The following is a 16,141-nucleotide window of genomic DNA, read 5'->3' as shown; positions in this document are numbered from 1 at the left end:
GAGAGAGAGAGAGAGAGAGAGAGAGAGACTGACACTGACACAGTTTAATTGAATATGGGCCTACAGCCCCTTTCAATGGGGGGGGGGGGGTACACATAAATCACAGGAAAAAAAATAGAAAACATGATATTTAAACGTATGCAAAATACACAGTGGTTTGTTCCAAGCATTGCTGCTTTCCTCTATCAATAATCTTGCACATCAATGCTGCCTAATATACACATACAACCGAGAGAGAGAGAGAGAGAGAGAGAGAGAGAGAGAGAGAGAGAGAGAGAGAGAGAGAGAGAGAGAGAGAGAGAGAGAGAGAGAGAGAGAGAGAGAGAGAGAGAGAGAGAGAGAGAGAGAGAGAGATGCCTAATAAAGTTTGTTTTCAGGCCTATTCACTTCACTATTGGTCATTCTTTGTCAAAGATTGTTTCTACTCAGTTATTTACTGTCAATGATGCTTGAGACACAAGAGAACGATTGCTGTTATTTTTAAATCTGCAGTGATAACTTTTAGGTTGTGTGTAAAAAGTTGGTTCTGTACGTATATTTCATACGTTAAGTACCTTTGAAATTCAAACCGCTACTACTTGACAAAATGATGAGCCTTATTTACAAAAATAAAGGATCGTAGTTCAAACTGTCTGTCTATGAATGTCTGAATTGAATGTGCTGTCCCGATACACAGGTCGAAATAATAAGGCCACCAACATCTCTATTTCTGTGTAATAAAACCTTGGAACCGCAGGCGACGTTAAGTACCGCTATGTCCGTACGGAAAGCACTAAGTACCGCTATGTCCGTACAGAAAGCACTAAGTACCGTTGGTCAAAACACCGGACTACTCCCAATTAAGGCTATGTTTCTACTCAGTTATTTGCTGTCAATGATGATTGAGATACAAGAGAACGATTGCTGTTATTTTTAAATCTGCAGTGAGAACTTTTAGGTTGTGTGTAAAAAGTTGGTTCTGTACGTATATTTCATACGTTAAGTACCTTTGAAATTCAAACCGCTACTACTTGACAAAATGATGAGCCTTATTTACGAAAATAAAGGATCGTAGTTCAAACTAACATGCCTACATATAAACATCATAAACAACACACAAAAGTATTATGTACATGGGTTTTAACATCGCAGGTACTTAGCGCGGTACCTAGTGCAGCCAAGGTCTATGCACGGTACCTAAGGCCCTCTCATACGGACATGCCGGTACTTAGCGTCAGCCTCGCACACACACACACACACACATCCCGTCTCTCTCTCACTCACAGATTCATTATGTGCTACTTTGACTTATCATCACCTGTACAGCCTCTCTGTTGTGCCTCTGTTAGGTGCTCACTTTCTGGAATTTGGGCTCTTTCATTCTTTTCACCTCTGTTTGGTCTTGATATTCTGCACTTCCGCTTTTCAGTAATTCTTTGGATCTTGTCTTCTTTCTTGCATGCAGGTCGTTAGAGGATTTGAATGTGAGTTGCAACAAGATCAGTCAACTCTCAGGATGGGGTTCCATTTTGCCCAAGCTACAGATTCTCAACATCTGTGACAACATGATTGCAGCTTGGAAGCAATTGGTGAGAATGATCTTGGATCCTAGTTCATGTTAATACAATTGAGGTTCAGAGAAGATGTGTGATTCGATCCTGCACAGAATTTCTGGATTATTTAAGAATTATTGGCCATGCACTTTCAGGGTTTTTCGTGCATCTAAGTCTCCTTGTATGATACATTGAATTCTGTTTTGTTGTTGGTTTCAGTGCTTACTGAAGGAGGTTCCAGACTTGGTGGAAATTTCCCTGGCTGGCAACCCTGTGACACTGGAGGATGGGGAGTGTCCCTGCTACCACTCAGACATTCAGACTGTGCTGCCTGCTTTGGAGATTGTAGATGGGGTAAGTTCTTGGTGCAGTGGGACCCCCTTATCGGATCATCCCCCCGGTACCCCCCCCCCCCCCCCCCCGAAAAGATCCTACTTTTTGTTCCTGATTTTCTGTTTTCATAACTTCTCTAAACAAAACATCTGTATTTAAAGCCTCCCTCCTTTTAATGGCCTGCTTTTCTTAGATTTGTAGAGGTCATAAAAGGGAGGTTCCACTGTATATTTAGTTTTATTTGATCTATTTTGTTGTTGTTGTAATTGTTGTAATTAAGGCTCAGAATGGTAAATCATCAGGCGAGTAGAAAAGACTTAGCCTTTCTCTCTGGTGAGTGAATCAAATATAAAGGACAACCGCCATGGAGTTATGAACAAGAATGATGGACTGGAAAGTATATGATACAAAAATAATCTGAGCACAAACATTTGGCCAACCTAATCTTTTCTTCGTCTCATATCTGCTCGTTGCCTCGTTTTGTTTGCCTTCTTTCATTCCTGTGTGTGTGTGTGTATGTGTGTGTGTGTGTGTGTGTGTGTGTGTGTGTGTGTGTGTGTGTGTGTGTGTGTTTGTGTGTGTGTGTGTGTGTGTGTGTGTGTGTGTGTGTGTGTGTGTAATAGGTCACTTCTTGAATCAATCAACCTTATTGTTGTCCTATTTCAGGCACATGTGAAAAGGCCAAGTGGAAAGGGAGGTGCTGCACCTCTCATGAGACCGATGTCAGCTTCAAGCGGTAAGTATGTGAAGAATAGATTTGTTGGGGGTTGTGTTTCACTCTTATTTCTCAATAATACTCCTACTCTTTTCATGCATTGTTCTCGCTCTCTAAATAGCTCTTTTCAGAAGTGATTTCTTTCTTTTGGTTCACTTTTTCAGTAAGAAAGATAGACATTCTCCCCTCAAACACCCCAAACATGAGTGATGCTGACGCATGCTAAAAAAACCTCGCAACCCCTCAAATCTCTGCTTAGTGTGTGTGTTTGTGTGTGTGTGTGTGTGTGTGTGTGTGTCCGTGCCCGTGTGTCTGTGTGCGTTACACTGTTGCCTTGTGATTGTTCATGCAGTTATGTTTGCACTGATGTCTGTCCCTCGTTTAGTTCTGTATATCCATCATAACAGTAATGCTATAACATTGTACAGATAGATATTACTTATTAGATCTTTACTGAATCAGTTCAGACACAGACAGACACAGACAGACACACTCACACACACACACGCACGCACGCACGCACGCACGCACGCACACACACACACACACACACACACACACACACACACACACACGCGCGCGCACGCGCGCGCACACGCGCGCACACACACACACACAGTAGTGGTGCTTTGCAAAGGAATTCAGATCAGCAAGGAGTATATACTTTTTTTTCTCTCATGTTTTCATTTTTTTATGCACTGAATATCTGGATATCCCCAGATCAATAGTTGCCATAAAATGCTCACCGATATGTTTCAAGCTCCCTTTATAGGCCCTGATAAATTAAAAAAAAAAACCCAGCTCTGTGTATAATCATAGCTTAACAAATCGATGGGCATCAAAGACCAGGAGAAAAGGGACCCAGAATTTACCCCGCAGCGTCAACACTGTTGAGGGAGGCTTATACTGGGATACAAATAATACGTGCCTGCTGTTTAAACTTGACGTAGATGCAGCTTTTTAAAATATGTACTGCGGAATGATATTGGGTGCCTCAAAATAGCATGACGTATTAAAGGATCAGACTGAAACAGCAATAATTCATTTTTAGACTGCAAATCGAAAGTGGGATATTTTAGCTAGATTTTGTTTTTTAAATCTGGAAATGTAATTACCTTTCAAATTATGTTCTCTTTTGCAACTTTCAGCTTATTCCGTTCAGGTTATTTTCAGTTTTACAAGTTGTCAGTTGGGTAATCATTAGATTGTAATTTGTGGCATTGCAGTGTTTAGATTATGGGTGTGTTTAAAAGTTCGCTGTTTTGAGAGCATGATTTATAAAAATGTAATACAAGTGGCACTGACCTACCTTTGATATGGAACGCTGTTGACTACTGCATGACTGATGGGGGTGGGATGCTATGCCAGTCAGAGTTAATTATCAAACTGTATGTACGCCTGTTGGAACAGTCTTTGCCGATTATGGTCCTTGTTTGTTCACATAGTTTGGTTGATCTCCACCAAATGTCAAGGGTGCATGGGGGTCAAGTTCATGATAAAATAATGTTAATTATCAGACATTTTTGTGAGTGTGAAGCATTGACACTTGGCTGCTTCACAGCCCCCGATTACCCTAGCTTACACATGCTGTAAATTTGGCTCACCTCATCTGCCCGTCAAGATCGTCTAAGGCCATGGAGCAGCTGTGAATTGAACATTTTGACTTTCGATAGTTCCCCAAGCAGCACACCTTGTGAACATCGTTTTGTTGTCAATACAAATATGCCGGTCGGTTGAATTATGCTGGCAAAATAGAAAGATGAAAACCCGAAGAAGAGAGTGCAAAACCTGTTGTAAAGATGTTCAAGCAATGTTTTCAAGTCTCAACTGACGTACCGCTTAACGCTTTCTACCCCACCGATATTGACCAAGTTTTTATAAGCCGAGATCAGCTGTGCTGCAGCAGGTTATTCAGATGTGTAGTAACTGTGTATTAACACGCTGGAATGCAGGCGTTAGATGGACGTTACAGGAAACGACTGAAGCTAACAGTATAAGCGGATATATCCGTACCTGGTCAGATAGAGCCATATGAGTGGGTACAGATATATCCGTACCTGGGAGACAATGCGTTAAAGATAATGGAAGTTTTGAAGCAATCAAAGTTTTCAAGTCTCAACACAAGAACACCTCAAAGATAAAGTAAGGTTTTAAAAGAACTTTACCATGCACCAGGCAACAGCTAGAACCGTTCCTCAAAGCGACATACACTGAGTATTTATGGACCCATATATAACTCAGTGGTCTCAGACCTGGAAATAACTGTCTTTCTCTTGATGGTGCTTTCCCCACTCTCTTATCCTGTCAGACGGCTTGATTCCCCAGGGGCTGGCTTTGCTGTGAGCGTAGGTCAGTGTTCCTCCGATAGTTCTAATTGCATCTGCCACGTGTGTTGAATGTTAGGGTTTAGACAGGAGGTCTCGAGGGGGGACGTAGATGGCCCCACCAAGGACCCTGAGCTGTCAGTACCGGTAAAAAGCTAAAAACCACACAGAGAGGAGTCACTGTCTTGAGAGGATTTTGTCATTTGGGTGGAGCGAGGTGGCTGGAGTGTGATTGTTAGCGTGTCTGGCCTTGTATTCGTGTCTTTTCATAGCGTCCTAATTGTGTTCGGCCTTGAAAGGGGTCGAGTATCCAGTGCTGCCGCCGGGATGGGGGTGAGGTGTGTGTCAAAGGGGCGTCGGGATGGAAGGATGGAGGAGGAGGTTAAGGGGGGGGGGGGGGGGGGGGGGGTGGAGGGGGGTATGTGGTGGTGCCGGGCAATTAATTAAATTAATTAACGAAGCATACACGATGAGGATAGGTTATGTTTGAAGTATTTGTACAGTTAAGGGTTGAAAGTTGAACATCGTAAAATTCTGTGACACTACTGATTTTTGCTGAAATAAATGCTGATATCAAGCCGACAATATCAAACAGTAGGTTGACTTTTTTCGTTGGAAGGGTGCTATATATTGCTTTAGCCACTGTGCTTGATTTTGTTTGGAGTCTACCGAATTCTGTACTTGCAATCCCTGTAGTCTAATATCTTCTTCTGGAGTCTATATAAGCCCCAGGCTACGTTCATGTCTATAAGAAGAGACAGTTGCTCGCTGGATCGATGGGCAAATGTTATTGTTGGCAAGTGCGCTCGGTTTTAGTTTCCCTCCCATCTAATTCTGTCTGAGACGATTCATTTAGTCCTGTTGAGTATCCTGATGGAGTTCGTGCCTCTGCAAGTAATATATTTTGACCATGGCTAGCCCGTAACACCCCCTTCCCCATCTCCTCCTCCTGCGTGAAAAGTGTATTCTCAGTCTTTTGCATTTTAAGGTTTTAATTCTTTTAAACTGTATTCCATTGACTTCGTGAAGACACCGTGTGTAGTCAGACAACCCTTATACACATGTATGCTTTGGATGGTTGTCCTTTTAACTTCGCAGGCTCTTTTTTTTTATTCGGACAAGGATGATAAGTGGCAGGCCATTTGTACAATATTGCCGCCACTTTATGTCCAAATTGTCTAGGGGTCGATGTTAACAGTGCTGAATTACCAATATTTCCTTGCAACTCTTGGCCGCCTGCTGCTCTTTTCTATTATTTCAGCCCATCTCTCCATCTCTCTCTTTGTCATATTTATGGGCCAGACAATATTGCAAAGGAAATTGGCAGAGCGAAATTCTCTTACTGTGCCCGTCAGTGCCTCGCATCCATTTCTCACGGTTCCCAAACCTCTAATTCGGCAACGTAACTTAACATCCTTCATTTCATGTGCACAACATTTAACATAATAATACTCATAATATTCATGATTATCATAATCATAATGATAATACCTTAAAATAAGGTGGTGGTATTAAAGTGACCCCAACATATTCCACCAATATTAACTTGTGTAGATTCTTCACATGCATTCCATTTCTCTGTCTGTTTACTCTCTCTCTCTCTCTCTCTCTCTCTCTCTCTCTCTCTCTCTCTCTCTCTCTCTCTCTCTCTCTCTCTCTCTCTCTCTCTCTCTCTCTCTCTCTCTCTCTCTCTCTCTCTCTCTCTCTCTCCATGAAAAGTGCCCAAGGCCTACTCATTAAAACATTCAGACTTCAGACTTCAGACTCCAGACTCTCTCTCTCTCTCTCTCTCTCTCTCTCTCTCTCTCTCTCTCTCTCTCTCTCTCTCTCTCTGTCTCTCTCTCTCTCTCTCTCTGTCTCTCTCTCTCTCTCTCTCTCTCTCTCTGTCTCTCTCTCTCTCTCTCTCTCTCTCTCTCTCTCTCTCTCTCTCTCACACACAAACACACACACTCCCCTGAATGTAAACCAACACAAGTGGATCATATTTCAAGTGCTCCTCCCTACCCTTTTGGTAGCAGACCCTCCATGCCCGAGAACTCACGTATAACTCTCAAAATATAATAAAAACACACACACGTTATTCCCCAAAATGACAGTTTGCATAGTTAGTGCAGTGGGTAGCGCCCCAGACCATTAGTCCGTTAAGGTCGGGGTTCGCTTCCCACGGCGCGCGGCAAGCACAGCTTCTTTTGTTTTGTTTTAAACCTTCAATCATTTATAACACCAAACTGCAGTGAATAAATCACCCATCTCTAATCTTAGAAGTTGTGTAAGATGCAACAAGATTTCCCTCGACAATATCCGGTTATTTCTCTTGAACAGTTTTCCAGAACCCCCGTTCTGCTTGTAGTAACATATTATTTTGGGAAAACCAAAAGGGCGCACGTATAACTGCGAGTCGACTGAAGTAATGGTCGATTGTTGCTTGTAAGAAGATGTGCTTGTGATACCAATTATTGTTCTAATCCCATGCTTGATTGCTTTCTTTCAGTGGTGAGCGTACGGCAGGTCGAAACGCAGCTTAAGTCATCCATGCATGAACAAGAATCGTTGCAGAAATCTATAGCTGAGAGGTAAATGGGGAGCCTGACATAAATCAGCTTCATTCCTTCTTTTTTCTCCTCTTTGTGAAGATGATTGATTGTGTTTGAACAGCCTACCGGCCTTTTTTCACTTAGTTTGTTGATACTCACCTGAGTTATCAGGAGAGTAGTTAGATTCAGCTAGGCCATTCGTAGATGAAAAAACAACAACAACAACTCTTAACGTTGGGATTTAGGGGCGGGGATGTAGCTCAGTCGGTAGCGCGCTGGATTTGTATCCAGTTGGCCGCTGTCAGCGTGAGTTCGTCCCCACGTTCGGCGAGAGATTTATTTCTCAGAGTCAACTTTGTGTGCAGACTCTCCTCGGTGTCCGAACACCCCCGTGTGTACACGCAAGCACAAGACCAATTGACACGTAAAAGATCCTGTAATCCATGTCAGAGTTCGGTGGGTTATAGAAACACGAACATACCCAGCATGCTTCCTCCGAAAGCGGCGTATGGCTGCCTAAATGGCGGGGTAAAAACGGTCATACACGTAAAATTCCGCTCGTGCAAAACACGAGTGTACGTGGGAGTTTCAGCCCACGAACACAGAAGAAGAAGGACGTTGGGATTTTGTCAGATGTTTTTGAAATAGAGCTTTGCATTTAGAAAGTAAAGTCCATGGTCAGATTACCTGTAGCCATGACGACACAACAGGGTTAGGTGGTCGTGTACACAAAACACTTGAAAATTATCTATTTTTTTCAAACGTTTAGAGCTTTTAAAATATATACACTTTTAGGCTTCAGTGAGTCCCAGTCGGTAGCGTTTCCAGCTAATCGGGTTTCTTTGTGGTATATGATTAAGTATTGTCATGCTTTGAAATTGTGTTGTGATTTTTTTTGTATTTTTTAATCTATTTCCTTTCTTTGTTTATGTTTATGAGCGTACTCATTTTTGTCTTGCAGGTTTTCTTCGCTGAAGTCTGTGTTGGATTACCTTCCTACTCACGCACCCCAGTCAGTGTTTTCCTCTCACTCTGAGCAGCCACCTTCAGAAGGCGACTCCGCCCAATCTAGTCGCTGCAGTCGGTAGGTTCCTCGTTTCGGTTTACACAAGATGTCATTCAGTTATTTGGTATTTGGTAAACTTATTTTCATTCAGGGAGTTTTCGGCTCACCTGGGTAATCAGTGAGTCTGTTTGTCTCTTTTATCCATTGACAAAAACCTTAATGTTGAGGTTTTCTTTGATGCTTTTGAAGTTAGGCTTTGGAACTGAATACATAATGTAGGGTTTGATGACCTCCAGACATTAGGTATGTCTGGTTCATCCTCGTCAAATGTCTGGGTCTCATTGGGGTCAAGTTCGGATCATACAATGGAACACTGTCAATTTCGTTTAACATTATTGAAGCTAGTACTTTTAAAACTGTACACGTTTGTATAGTTTCATGACCCATTGATGTGATCCAAGTCTGATTAAGCCTCCTGAAAATGTTAAGGTCCCGGCGGGGTCAAGTTAGAGCCATAAAACAGAATATTGTTAAATTCTTGAACGTTTTCGAAGCAGCAGCTCACTATCCCTCTCTTTCTCACTCTTTCTCTCTCCCCCCCCCTCTCTCTCTCTCTCTCTCTCTCTCTCTCTCTCTCTCTCTCTCTCTCTCTCTCTCTCTCTCTCTCTCTCTCCCTCTCTCTGTTTGCCCCCCCCCCCCCCCTGCCACCTCTTATCTTGTCTCCCGGTCGCTATCCTTTCTCCCCAGATCCGCTTTCTTCCTTGCTGCCTTTCAAGCTTTCTTGAAATCGTTGTTGCCGTTTGACATTTTGATACTCAGTTTTTGATAATGCATTCATCATTGCAGCTCTTTCTCTTTTTTTATAATTCTCACAGGAGATCGAGAATTCGTGATGCTCAAGCCTTCGCAGCTTCTCTGCCTGACAACAATGGCGACGTTTGATTGGATGAAATGTAAGTGATCGGCAGCTGCTCTCAGAAATTCTCATGACGTTTGTAAGGCAGGACCTTGCCCATCTATGGGCAGCGGCTCATCGAGGAAAAGGGAGAGGGGGTGGGGGTCGGGGTGCGTGTGGGGGTGGTAGTGGGAGAGAGAGAGAGAGAGAGAGAGAGAGAGAGAGAGAGAGAGAGAGAGAGACAGACAGACAGACAGACAGTCGGACAGACAGACAGACAGACAGACAGACAGAGACAGAAAGAGAGACAGACAGACTGTCAGACACCCAAACAGACAGATATATTTTTTAATTAAACACCGTTGTGTGAGTGTGTACGTGTCAGTGTATGTGTGTGTTTCAGTGTGTGTGTGTGTGTGTGTGTGTGTGTGTGTGTGTGTGTGTGTCCGCGCGCGCATCAATTTGTGTGTTCAGTGCTCATTTGAACTTAACTTAATTTTGCCATCGGTTTTGGCTCGAGTGTTGCCGCGAGATAAGATTGAACAAATTTAATCAGTGTAAAATAGCCAGGGAAAGAAAGAGTGATATGTTAGAGGAGAAAGTCGTGAGAAGCTTTCCAGCCCTCTAAAGATTATTCTCGCAGCTGCTTGTCTGAAACCAGAGACGACCCTCGGGTGGTAACATTTGTTTGTCGCCGTTCACTTTGCAGGGGATTACGAGAGAGGCTTTTATTGGGACGAGTGTGACCTTTTTAGCCACTGAAATGTGTAGCAGTGTTTCTCATGACTAGAGAGTCCTTTCGTGTTTGGAGTCAAACATTTTGGACTTTTGAGAATGTCTTTTGAATAATGGCGCCTTTGTTGCGCCTCAGTTTCAATTTGCAGGGGATTAGAAGAGAGACTTTCGTTGGAACGAGTGTATACCTCTTTAGCCACTAACAAGCGTCGTAATTCTCATGTACAGAGAGTCCTTGCGTGTGAAGCCAAATATTTACACTTTTCAGATTGTCTATCCATTTGCGTTGATTTCTTCTCGTGTTTTTGTTTGTTTCATTTGTTCGTTGTTGTTCGTGGTTTTCTTTTCACAAGAAGATGCTTTCGTCTGAGTTTACATGTGATGGATAACTCGGAATTTTGTTGGGACTTAAAAACAGTATTGGATTGATTTAACCCCAAACTGGCTTTCTTGTCAAGATGATTGATATCTGTGTAATTTGTTTCATTTCATTACGGCATCTGCTGCTCCGTCCGTGCTAGAATGAACGAAACAAAAGTAGCTTTATTTCTTTCTCTTCTTTGTCAGAGGCAGATGGAATTACGAATTAGTTTTTGTGATTGCGATTCATAGGCAATGTTTTGTAGTTTGCTGTTGTTGTTGTTGTTGTTGTTGTTGTTGTTGTTGTTGTTGTTGTTGTTGTTGTTGTTGTTGTTGTTGTTGTTGTTGTATGTATCCTGTAGCATATTATACAACCGGTTCTTTCCCACTTCTTTCTCTCATCAAAGCTGTTTGTTACAAGAAACTTTACTGGTGATAAAAGTCTGAGTTTCTGTATATAGGAAAGTAATCAAGGGCCTTTTTTTTCTTCCTAAAAACCTAGCATAAATGAGGCAGGAGCGACAGGTGGCAACACGAAATCAAGCAAATTACTCAGGCCATACGTCCATCATCTTGACAAGAGAGCCAGTCTAGGATTAATTAATTCCAGAAATGTTTTTCCGCCGCCAAAAACCTAGAGACATCCATCACATGATTGATCCTCGTCAAAGTTCACAGCGGGGTCGACGAAGTAATTAACAGCGCTCTTGTTCTTGTTCCCTGTTTTAACATAGTTAGTTTGCATCACGTGTAAATGTATGTTCTTTATCTTGATTTTGTTTAGTTTAACACTATAGCTGTACCTTTTTTTTTTATCGAGCACGAAAACACACAGTTGTACCTGTGTAATACATCAATATAAGCCTATATATCACACAACTGTTGTTTTTCAATAGTAACACGTTTGTTCCACATCACATCTAAAGTAAACCTTGTATATGCTAAAAAAAAAAGCAAAGAAAAAAAAGCACATGTACAGGTAGTTAACTTACATGTTCAGTGAGGTGTTGGAAGTTTGAATAAGGGTTTTGCATTCGGTACAGTCATCTATTTTCTGTGTTTATTTCTTTCAGTATTTCCTGTTCCATGGTGAGCCAAGCAAGTTAATTACAACTCGGCTTGTTTCAGATTATTACTTCAGTATGGCTGTCTACCCGGTCTGTCACAATATCGTGTTCGTGCGTGGTGACGTGCAAGTGCAGAACTCACCAGAAAGCATTTTCTTTCGTTCAAATGTGGATATCTAAACGGACAGTCACGTGCCTTTGACGTCAACACCTGCCCTAAGTTCATTCCTACACTCACTTTCAACAGAGCATTGGCTTGTGAGGAAAAAACAGTTGGTATTGTAATACATTTGAGTGTGAAGCCTTTTTGGGTGTCATTCAATCCTTATTTTGAATCTTTTTTTTGTTGTATCAAGTTACACATATTTTCGGTCGTGAAATTGATATGTTCATGTGACGTGTGGGGTGGTTGAAGGTTCAAATTTCCTATTATAATAATTGTGAATGTGTGCTACCAGTGATGATCTTGACTGTTTTCCGCGTCACATCCAAAATAGTAAGAAGGCCTGGAGTAAACGACAGAACTGTAGATAATTGACTTTTTGCAATGCCTGGATTCTCTAGGTTTATTTCTGTCTTTAATGGAAAGTAGTTTTGTATTCGAGGTCGTTTTCTTACTGGTCACCTACATTCTATACTCCTCCTCATGCCCTCACGAACAATATTAAAATAATAAAGGCATTTCGACGCAGTGGTATGGCAGTGGGTGGTCAGCTCCACGTGCAGGAATGACGAGCGACGACGTGGCAAGAAATGGAACATAATTATTATTCCCTTGTTTCATGCCACAAAAACAGCAGAACCACACGCAAATGAAACAAATCTGGCCAGGGTCACGTTCTGAATAAGACTTTCTTCATTTCTGTTTTAACTACGAAGGCCTTGAGAATCTTATATGTCATCTGTTGGCCTACTTCAGACTGTTTCTTGTCGAACACGGTGTAAGAACTGATAGTCTCCTTGCGCTAGGTTGCAGTAAGTCTAAGGGTAGATGGTTATGCTGATTTATGCTGGTTCTTAATGACTCGTATCTTTGTGAGTGCGTAAGTCTGTTTGTCTGTCTGCCCACTGTGGGGGACGCACGCGCGCGGGTGTGTGTGTGTGTGTGTGTGTGTGTGTGTGTGTGTGTGTGTGTGTGTGTGTGTGTGTGTGTGTGTGTGTGTGTGTGTGTGTGCGCTTGGTGTTGATATATATATATATATATATATTGTTACAAACGTGTTGCCAGTATAGCAAAGATATATGTAAAGTACACTAAGGAAGATGCTTTTGACTCGCTTTCCCGAAGATCTTGGTGTTACAGTGGAGACCTCCGACTCCAAATTGTACACAATATTTGTCTTTTGATAATAAAATGGACATGATTGACATGGTTTATTTTATTCCTAGATTACGGCCTTTTGGATAAAAAGAGCTGCTCATGTGTACATGCCGGTTCTGCGAGTCTTTCTCTTATTAATTAAACATGGTTGAACCCGCTGTTGTTTTTGTAAGAGTGTGGATTCTTATTACTACCCGCAATGCCCTCTGGCATGTAGGGAGTTATATGAATGCAGAGCCTCTATAGTTGAATTATAAATGCAGCTTTGGGACTGCTAAGACATAAGAAATAATATTTGTAGTGTTTTTTTTAGAACTGTTTTTTGAGACAAACATGCCACCGCTCACTTGAATAAGTTCCATGAGCATGAACAACTAGTTTATCTTATGTTTACAGTGGATATAAACTCTCTATCGTCTGTTTGTGTTTGGAACTATTACACCCCCAGCACTGGAGGTAAGCTGCAAACACAGCGACAGAGGTGAAGGTTGTTCTTATTGTGTAGTGATATTAATAGCCGAATTATATACATTTGGGTCTCATTTAGAACAGGTTCGTAGTGAAGAAGTTGATGCTCTCTCAATGAAATAAAGTTGTGTTGCATTATATATATATATAGAAACGGACGAACTCCTCATAAGAGAAAGCGTGAAGAAGTATTGACAGGAATGAATCATCTTACTAATGAACTGTTCTGCCATTTGTTGCCAACCAGAAGCTGAATCCCCTTTTCACCTTGCTTAAAGGCACATTCCTTTTCGTGAAAACAGTTTTGCTCACGATCTCAGACTTGGCCAGGCATTGTCACGTGATAAGACCAATACCAAAAATCAGCTTGCCTGTCTGACTGCTTCCTGTGCAGAGATTTAAACAAAAATGGTATTAATTAATATAGCAGATTTGCAATGATAGTGTCAGTTAAGAAATTAATTCATCAACAATTCCCACGTTTAACTGAACGAATCTAGCTGTTGATTTGTTGGTATTTGTTCAAGTAGAGGGATGGCCTTATCCTGTGTATACGCCTGGTGAGGTCTGAGATGGTGAGCCGAATCGTGCACACGGGAAGAACTGTGACGTACGTTAAGGCCCCACATGGCAGTTGCTGATGCAAAGAATGATGCGTTGCATTAGTGAATGGATGCTCTTTGTTTGATTTAAATGTGAATTTAACACAACTTTTGCCTTATTGAGATTTGAAATGGTTCTGTTACTGGTGTACAGATGATTATTCCTGGGATACTGTTTTTTTTAGTTTTTTTTTTAGGGAAGTGTGAAACGGAATGCAGTTGATGTTATTTTGGATGCGTTGTAGCCGTGAAATGTCGTACATTTGTTGTTATTTTGGGGGATAAGAATGAAGATGTCAGTACAGCCATTATTTTATAAAACATAAATATTTGCAAAGGACAACCTCATTATCACATCAGTAGCTAGTTCGTTGCTTGCTGCATGTGTTTACCAGGAAACTGTATGCATCGTGAAGTGTATTTTTTGTCGCCGAATATTATGTTTTACTACGATAACTTCTTGCTTCAGTGTACGTGGTGGCGTATGACTGAATTGCAAATGTGATTAAAACTTGTGTATAAACCGTACTTGTATATATGAATCGTATTGTCGCAAACGTCAGTTGTTCTTTGTTTGGTTCTTTCTTTGTATGCCATACGTAAAAAGTCGCGTTGTGCAGTAAAATGCCCTTATGAACAGGCAAACGGCTAGTTGTGGTTTTGTTTGTTTGCTTGATGTTGTTGCCTTTTCTGTCCTTCAAATCTTGCTCTCTTCTTCCCCCCAACCACACTCGCTCACACACACACACACACACACACACCCACACACACACACTAACACACTAACACACACACACACGGATGCGTGAGAGTGGGGCAGACTGTAAATATAAATCCGCTCATACCTCGCTCGGATATTAATTAATATCGGCTGCCAGAATCTGTCAGTGGAAAAAAAAGAAAACAGACTATTTGTGACCCTCCACCACGGAATGAGTCGCATGTCAGCTTTGCATGATTTTCATATTTTTAAATTTTCCTAAAGAGTTTTTTATGCTCTATCCAGTGGTGAAACCCGTTTAAGAAAAGAGCGAAAACTGAGTTATAAGCCAGTGACTAAGGTGACCCTCACACTGTTACAAGACACTCCCCTGACTTATATTAAGCCTAGCGCAGAACCGCGCGAGGTGATATGCGACTCATTTCGTGGTGGAGGGTCACATTTCCTAAGTAATTTCGCCCGGAACATAAGGGTTGTTCACATAGAACCGACAAGGGAGCGATTCTTAAGCTTAAAGTACCATTGTTTTCGAAAGAACGTGCACAAATGAAGAGTGCGACTGTTAAAGTGTCTGTGTGTCTGTGGATCGTCTGGAACAAAGATATTCAGTTTAACAATCACAGGAAGACAACTGATTGTGTAAATCACTTGAGCCGTAAGTATAAACAAATAGAGTTTGCACCAGTCAGGCTCAGACAAAAATGATAATGAAACAGGATTGTATTTACTTTTTTTTTTCTCTTTACTATACTATTAATGCCAATAATAAAACTGCCAAGAAAAGACGGTGTGCTCTAACCATCAGACGACTGCCTCACCACAGCTAGAAAATGAAATGAGTAACGCTGTCTGCACCAACGCAAGATATGCATTGGACGAGACCGGACAAAAATGAAGGTCATAAATTATGATCGCGTGCTTTTGACCCTCACTGTGTAAATCATCAGGGGCCAGTTTCATAAGATAGCAGTGAACCGACTGACAGTCGATCGACTGCCCAGTCGATGGACTGTGGTTGATCGCCGGGTCACCGAAAAGCGCGTTTCATGAGCGAATCACCGTCACCCGCGGACAACCGCAGTCGACCGACTGTACAGTAATCCGAATGGCCAAGTCGAGGGCTAAATTTAGCAACATTACCACTTCCGTTTGCTCATTCGCACGTGGAAATGGTGGATTTCGAAGACAAAACAAGTCTCGGCCCGCTCAAAATAACAATGACCGAGACTTTGAGTAATTCCTTCGCGTGACGTCTAACCCTCTTACGCCATAATGTGACGTCTTCAAGACATAACCCTGACTTGTCTCCTGGATTACTGCGTCACGATAGATACATTTCGAAGAACAATCACAAGGTTTGGCTCACAATCCAAAAAAGTGTGAGCATTCTGCCATTGACTGTGCGGATAATTACATTTATTTTCGGTTTACCGCAGTAAGCCGAACACAGTGTTGGGGGGAGAGCATCACCGTGTTTGGCCAACTTCCGGTGAGACGACCCGCAGTCGGCCGACTGAAATTTTGTTCG

The 16,141-nt window shown here is 41.9% G+C and overlaps 1 protein-coding gene across 2 annotated transcripts in view; it reads left to right on the top strand.

Annotated features, from left to right (window-relative positions):
• LOC138959523 (protein phosphatase 1 regulatory subunit 7-like) overlaps positions 1–14,537 on the top strand; it is a 41,206-nt gene extending 26,669 nt beyond the window's left edge. Inside the window, exons 10-16 of one of the 2 annotated variants that reach the window (XM_070331048.1) lie at positions 1,445–1,568; positions 1,752–1,886; positions 2,532–2,601; positions 7,396–7,477; positions 8,400–8,522; positions 9,320–9,397; positions 11,563–14,537. In XM_070331048.1, the coding sequence (XP_070187149.1) occupies positions 1,445–1,568; positions 1,752–1,886; positions 2,532–2,601; positions 7,396–7,477; positions 8,400–8,522; positions 9,320–9,386 (601 nt within the window). In that variant the 3' untranslated portion in view covers positions 9,387–9,397; positions 11,563–14,537. Of the gene's footprint in view, positions 1–1,444; positions 1,569–1,751; positions 1,887–2,531; positions 2,602–7,395; positions 7,478–8,399; positions 8,523–9,319; positions 9,398–11,507 lie in introns of both variants that reach the window. The other variant, XM_070331047.1, reaches the window with a different exon arrangement.
• The last annotated feature ends 1,604 nt before the right edge of the window (positions 14,538–16,141 follow it).

The sequence above is a fragment of the Littorina saxatilis genome, linkage group LG2 (assembly GCF_037325665.1).
Source record: "Littorina saxatilis isolate snail1 linkage group LG2, US_GU_Lsax_2.0, whole genome shotgun sequence".
Taxonomy (NCBI): domain Eukaryota; kingdom Metazoa; phylum Mollusca; class Gastropoda; order Littorinimorpha; family Littorinidae; genus Littorina; species Littorina saxatilis.
Note: the sequence above shows the minus strand (reverse complement) of the source record. Positions and strands in the feature narration are given on the sequence as shown.